At 37.4% G+C, this 6,706-nt stretch overlaps 1 protein-coding gene across 3 annotated transcripts in view; it reads right to left on the bottom strand.

Moving 5' to 3' along the window:
• Positions 1-514: 514 nt before the first annotated feature.
• Positions 515-6,706, bottom strand: part of LOC149876641 (uncharacterized) — a 124,070-nt gene continuing 117,878 nt past the window's right edge. For 2 of the 3 annotated variants that reach the window (XM_090075193.1, XM_090075195.1), the window contains exon 2: positions 515-6,051. In XM_090075193.1, the coding sequence (XP_089931319.1) occupies positions 4,848-5,993 (1,146 nt within the window). In that variant the 5' untranslated portion in view covers positions 5,994-6,051 and the 3' untranslated portion in view covers positions 515-4,847. Of the gene's footprint in view, positions 6,112-6,706 lie in introns of all 3 variants that reach the window. The other variant, XM_090075194.1, reaches the window with a different exon arrangement.

Genomic DNA, 6,706 nt, shown 5'->3' with positions numbered 1-6,706 from the left:
CGCTACTGTACTGCATCATCGTTTCGTCCGAGGATTCTGATTGTTTCGAGCATTCCATCATTTTCTCCAAAAGTTTTTCGGCTTTGTCGGCAATCTCGAGTGCGCTCTTCTCGGAGGTGTCAGTCTCCATATACGCAAAAAACGAAACCTTGCTCTAAAAAAAACAACAAAATCGCTGCCTCGGTGGCAAAAATCAAGAACAGATACTACACTTGAGGTATTGAGTATTAAGAGTCCTCCAGCAACTGCCTTGCGGACTTGCCCGAACCTCTCCAGGGAAGACCCAGAAGCACGTCGACCCTGAGTTTGCCTTTGATACTTTTTTTTTTTTTTTTTTTTTTTTTTTTTTTTTTTTTCATATATTTACCAGTTTGTTTACAATTTTCCGTTTTACAAATATATATTTACTAGTTTATAATATATTTACATGGAAGTTACTCCATGTTCCTATAGTACAAGTGTTTCAGATATAAATTTCCCGTTTTTTATAATATATAATCGTGGGTATTACGCCACGACCTTATAAAAAATTCATACATCCATCGAGTTTTTACACTCGCAGGACAAATTCGTATGGAATGGCTTTTTTTTTTTTTTTTTTTTTTTTTTTTTTTTTTTTTGAAAAAGAAAAAAACGAAAGTCACAAAAGAAAGTTTATGATAAAGGCCTTTTCAAATTAAGGACTTAATAGACTAGTAATTTTATGATAGCTAGCACTTTTGATAAAGGTTTGCTATCAGCGAGTGTCTTGGTACTTCATTAAGACTCATTTCTTAGAAAATCTAAAAATTTTTTTTTTTTTTTTTTTTTTTTTTTTTTAAAAATTGTAGGTCATTTTTATGGACGATGGGATGATGATCGTATTTACATTCCCGTATCGACTCGTATAAAAAAACTCTTTTCTTTAAAAAATAAAAGCATGGGTATTACCCCATGCGGTTAAAAATTAAACTCACATCCTTAGTCACCACTGGATGGCTTAGGACATGGCCGTAGGGAAAGGTGATGTTTTGTATTTATTCTATATTGAAGACGAGTTCTATTTCATTTTTATCGCTTACCGCGCTGTTTATTGAGAACAGTTCGTGAAACTTTTCGATGTTATTTTCTCTTGCAAATTTGTTATATTTTATTTGCCAAATGCATTTTATTTCTCTCTTAACGTTTTGGATTATTTTTGAGGGGGTAACAATTTTGTTTTCTTTTGTTTTTAGGTTTCTCGCTCTCCAGAGTTCTGTTGTTATAATGTTTGTTATTGTAGTTATTAATTTTGCTTTTTTATCCGCTCTTGGGAGGTCGCTTATGTTAATCATAAAAATGGCGTGGATAGCATTAAAAGTTTTTGGATAAATTAGTTTTTCGTAGAGACTTTTAAAGTGTCTCCACACTGTTCTCGCGGTCTTACAGGAAAGCACAGGATGAAGAGTGTTTTCTGTAAGACCGCACGTGGCGCAGTTCGGCGCTCCTCGTCCTCTGTTTTTTTTCCAATTATGAATTTTTAGTTTAGTGGGGAGAATATCGTGAAATATTTTCCACTGGGTGTTCTGGGTAGGGCCTTGCGCGTAAGAGTTAAAGCTCCGTAGCCAGATCATTTCCCACGGTAGCGTTTTCTGGAACTGGCAGTCCCAGATTCGTTGGGTTTTTTCTATGTTTGAGATTAGTTTTAGACTAGCTAAATAACGGTAAATATTTTTTGAGGTTTTATGTTGGATATTAAATATTAGTTCGTTTTGCCTGAGTAAATCTACCACATCCTTATAATAGAAGGGGGGGGGTCTTTAAGCGTTTTCGGGTAGTTATTTTCTGTTAAAAAATTCCACTGGGGGTATTTGTTTTTTGCCAGGTTGTTGAGCGAAAAAGCCAGCGTGTATTTTTGTAGAAAATATTTCTCGTGAGGTTTTGGATTTTCTTTTATTTGCAACATATGTTTTGCTCTCAAGGCCAGACATTGATCATGCGTGTTAAGGATACCTAATCCTCCTTTTTCTACAGGTAAATTCAGAATGTCTCTTTTTATTGGTTCCGCAAAGTTGTTTTGCCATAGGTAAATTGAGATTTCTTTTTTTATGAGTTTTTCTGTTTCTTTTTCAATAGGAAACACGTTTGCTACGAACCACACTTTAGACAGTGCGAGAGTGTTAACATAAACACTCTTGCACCGTAGTGAGACGTTTCTGTATTTAAAGTTTTTTAGTTTGTTTTTAAAGTTCTCGAACGCCTTTTGCCAGTTTAGTTTGGCGGTAAGGCGGAGATCTGTGAAAAAGGTGATGCCCAGTATTTTCAGGCCGCTTTCGTTGACCCAGTTGACTACGACGTCGCTTTTCCTCCGTTGTTTTAGGATTGAGTCGCATTCAACGTGGTCAAAGTTCCCGAGTGCCAAACCTTTGGTTTTATGTTTGTTGATGTTAGAGCCAGACGCTCTTTCAAACTTTTCTAGTGTGTTAAAAATTTCTTCTAGAGAGGTGATGTTACGCCCAACTACAGTGGTGTCGTCGGCGTATTGCATCACCTTTAAGCTTGTTTTGGTCCCTGGTAACGGAATACCATCGATTTTTTTGTTGTTTTTAATTTCGAGCGCCAGGGTTTCGACCGCGATACAGTATAGCATTAGAGAGATCGGGTCACCCTGTCTTACTCCCCTCTCGATTTTAAAGGGGGCGCTCAAGTATCCGTTGTTGAAAATCAGGGACTGAGCGCTTTTCATAGTTTGTTTTATTGCTCTAACAAAGTTTTTCCCAAGGTTTAGTTTCTTCAGGATCATAAAGAGAAAACCTCTGTCAATTTTGTCAAAGGCTTTCTCTTGATCTATAGCGATTAGATATCCCTCTATGTTTTTTTCATTCGTATAATCAATAAGATCTCTCGTCAGGAATAGATTCGAGTATATGTTTCTCTCCGGCACAGAGCACGTCTGTGACGGTTCGAGTATTTTGTGTAATACTTTTGCAAGCCGGAGGGCTAGTGCTTTTGTTATTATTTTGTAATCTGCACACAGCAGGGAAATCGGGCGCCAGTTCTGCAGCATAGTCAAGTCCCCCGATTTGGGTAGGAGACTGATCAGTGCAGTTCTCTGAGACCAGGGAAGATCATTGTTTTTGTCGAAGAGGTTTTCGTTTGCTAGTTTAGTGAATTCCTCTCCAATTAGGCTCCAGTATTGTTGGTAAAATTCTACTGGTATGCCATCTATTCCCGGGGATTTGCCTGCTGCGAGCGAGCTTGCCGCTTTTTGCAGTTCCTCGCAACTGAAATTAATGTTTAAAAAACCGTTTTCCTCGTTTGTTAGAGGCGCTTTTATTTTTTCTAGAAAAAAATTTGCTTCCGCGATATCTATGTTTTGTTTTTTATATAGATCTTTGTAGAACTTTCTAATAGTTTTTTGTATGTTTTTGGTGTCTGTGTAGAGACAATCGCCGCTTTTGACTTTTTTAACGGTTTTCTTTTTTTGATTATTTTTTTCCATTTGAAAAAGCGCTTTGGAGGGTGTTTCGCCCACTTCCACTATGGTTTGTTTTGTTCTTACAAAGACTCCAGATCTGTTAGATAGTTCTACAAGTTTCATTTCAAGATTTTTAATTTTTTCTTTATTTTTGTTTTTGTTCGCTTTTTCTTTAGCAATTTCTTCCAATATAATTTCACTTTTAGCTTTGTTTTGCCTACTTAATACTTTAGCGCATTCTATTGCTGTTTCTTTAACTTGATATTTAAATAGATCCCACCATTGGTTGTTATTTTGATAGGTTCTATTAATTTTAAAACGTTCAAATTCAGCTTTTATTGCGTGAGAAAAGATTTCATCTTTAAGGATATCGGTATTTAAATGCCAATATCCTGGACCTCTTCTATTAGTTTTTTCAAATCTAATTTCGCAGATTACAGCCATGTGGTCGCTAAGTGGCGCGTCGATAATTTCGCATGCGCTCTCCTCCTTCGCTGCTAATGGAACATACACTCTATCTATTCTACTTCTGAAAGTCTTGTCTGGACTTTCGTACGTAAACCGTTTCTGCAGAGGATTTAATTCTCTGTAGATATCGATTAAATCGTACTTTTCTAAAAAATTCTTAAGGTTGTTTTGACCTAAAGTATTATTTTTGTTAAACAAATCACCACCTTGACGGTCGAGGGAGGGAGTTTCAACCATGTTAAAATCACCTGATAGAATAAGTGTTTCGCAATTGTGCGCATGTTTTTCTAGAGAATTAAAAAAATTTTCTTTTTGCTGAGGTTCGTTTGGGCCGTATATGTTTATTATTCTGATATTCGTTTTCTTAAAACAAAAATTGGCTGCAAGAATTCTCCCGCATTTATCTGTGGTTATTTTGCTTACTTTTAAGTCTTTATTTGTTAAGATCGCGACTCCACGTTCCTTGTGGGTGCCATTGTTCCACAGGGAATTGCCTCTAGTTAAGTTTTGCCATTCTTTTGACCATTTATCTAAGTTTTCACCGTAGCAATGCGTTTCTTGTAAAAGATAAAAATCGCAGTTTTTACTTATGCAATAGTTCATTAAGTTGCGTCTTTTGGCCGCATTATTTAGACCATTGACGTTAAGCGTGAGAATTTTTACATCCATTGTTCACGAATGAGAAAATAGAATTCCTTGTGATTTAGAACGTTAAATTTTGCAACACCTGTGCTAGATTTCATTGGTTAAAAAAGGCGCATTTTTTATGAGTTGCACAGAAACGTGTTCAGCGTGAAAGAAAGATTAAAAAATTCAAAAAGTCGTAAGATATTATTTTTTTTCGCTTTTTTTTTGTTTTAACCCAAAAGAAACACTTATTCTTCGGGTGATTTCAAAGTAAAAAAGTTAGAAATAAAAATAAAAACAAACACAGAAAATCTACTCACCCAGCCTTGTCAGCCGAGTCAGGGTTTTCTGTGATGAGCTTCTTTCGAAGCTCATCCCTGTCCTTTCTCATCTGCCTCCGCTTCTTTTTATTTACAGTTCGGAAGGGGGCCTCGTTCTTCTCGCTCTCCTCAGTCATCGTGTCATCATTGCTGTCTTCTTGCTCCTTGTCTTCAATGGTGAGTTGAACGATTTCTTCTTCTTCAACTGGCTTCTTCTCCTTGTTGATTTCGATCGCTTCTGTAACGATTTCTTTCAGTTGCATCTCGATGACCTTTTCAGCCAGTTCTTTAGCAGCCTCCTTCGTTTCGACAGCCTCGACTTCCTCAGGGGTTTTCTGTGTTACTTTCTCTTCTGTTTGTTTCGCTTCCTGCCTTGGTATTCTGGCAGGTTGTCCGTTGTGGATTGCTCGAACCCTGTGTCCACACACGGTTATGAAGTGGGGTATGGGGACTTTGATATCCTCCATAATCGCCACCAGTATCCCCGAATAGTATGGGGTCCCCTTTGTCGGTGTTTTCTTCATCACCGGTCTTGTGTAGAGATGCTTTCCGTAGCCCATCTCTTCTAGTTTTTTTCCCACTATGAAGTTTTTCGCTTCTAGTGGTAGACCAATGATGGATACCGTCGTTCTTCTGCTAGGAAGTCGGGCGGGGGTTGAGTTGAAAAATCGGCAGTGTTGGCCACCGATTGTAAGGCCTCTTTCGAGGACGATATTTTTTGCTCGTTCGGTCTTCATGACGAGTTCGAGCACTCTGTTGCCTCGAATGAGTTGAACTCCTTCCATCTCTTCGTCGAGGTTCTCCTTTTCCAATGTTACAAGTATGTCGTACATACTGACACGGCTCTGCAGATTGCAAAGTAGCGTGTTTTTGAGTTGAGGCCTATATCCCCCGTTTGTTGCGTTTGCTGAGGTCGCTTTTGCGTAGCTCAGTGGCGTCGATTTCTTCTCTGGATCACTTTGTCGTGGCGCTCCGTTCGAAGTATCGCTCTCCATCTCCTCGTCGTCGCTGCTGGTGTCGTCGCTATAATCGAAATGCACGTCGTTTTCCTCCAAACCGTTTGCAACGTTTTTCATCTTCTCAAGAAGGTTAGCGGATATCTCATCCAAGGAAAGAACGCTCGACTCTTGAGAGTCGACCATCGGCGTAACTAAAATAAACAAAAACCGCTGCCTCGGTGGCGAAAATCAAGAACAGATACTACACTTGATCTTTTTTTTTTTTTTTTATTTCCTTTTACGTCGCATCAGCCATGGGCAGCTGTGGACGGTATAATCTACATATTTACAATTCCGTGATAAATTTATTTACAATCGTATATATTTTTTATTTGATTTTTTGCTATATAATATTTTTTTTTTTTTTTTTTTACTTAGTTAAGTTTTTTTTTTTTTTTTTTTTTTTTTTTACATTTTATACTTATTTACATTTTATATATTATGGCTTTTATTTGTTGAGGGTTGTGTTGTTTTGTGTTGTTGTGTTTTTGTAATGTTTTTTGATGTTTTCGTCGCAAATTTTAATAGCGGTTTTGTAAGTGTTTTGATTTTTGTTTTCTGTCTTTATTTCTGTTCTCAGTCTCTTTATTAGTAGCGTGTTAAAGTGCAGTGGAGCGTTTAGTTTTTTGTTTTCGAAAATCAGTGTGTTTCGTGTGTGTTGTACTGTTTCGTAAAATGTGTCTATGCATGTGTCGCCTATACTTCTGTCTTGTGCGGTTGCAATACCCATAAGAAAGAATTTTAGGGTATTGCTGTATTTGTCGTTAGGGTATATGGTGTTTAGTATGTTTATGATTTGTATGCATATTTTCTGTGTGTCTGGGCAGTAGTAGAACCAGTGTTGCAATGTTTCCGTT

Source organism: Hydra viridissima, unplaced genomic scaffold (genome assembly GCF_058129835.1).
Source record: "Hydra viridissima isolate aposymbiotic clone 2 unplaced genomic scaffold, HvirCarnegie_v1 scaffold_19, whole genome shotgun sequence".
NCBI classification, from domain to species: domain Eukaryota; kingdom Metazoa; phylum Cnidaria; class Hydrozoa; order Anthoathecata; family Hydridae; genus Hydra; species Hydra viridissima.
Note: the sequence above shows the minus strand (reverse complement) of the source record. Positions and strands in the feature narration are given on the sequence as shown.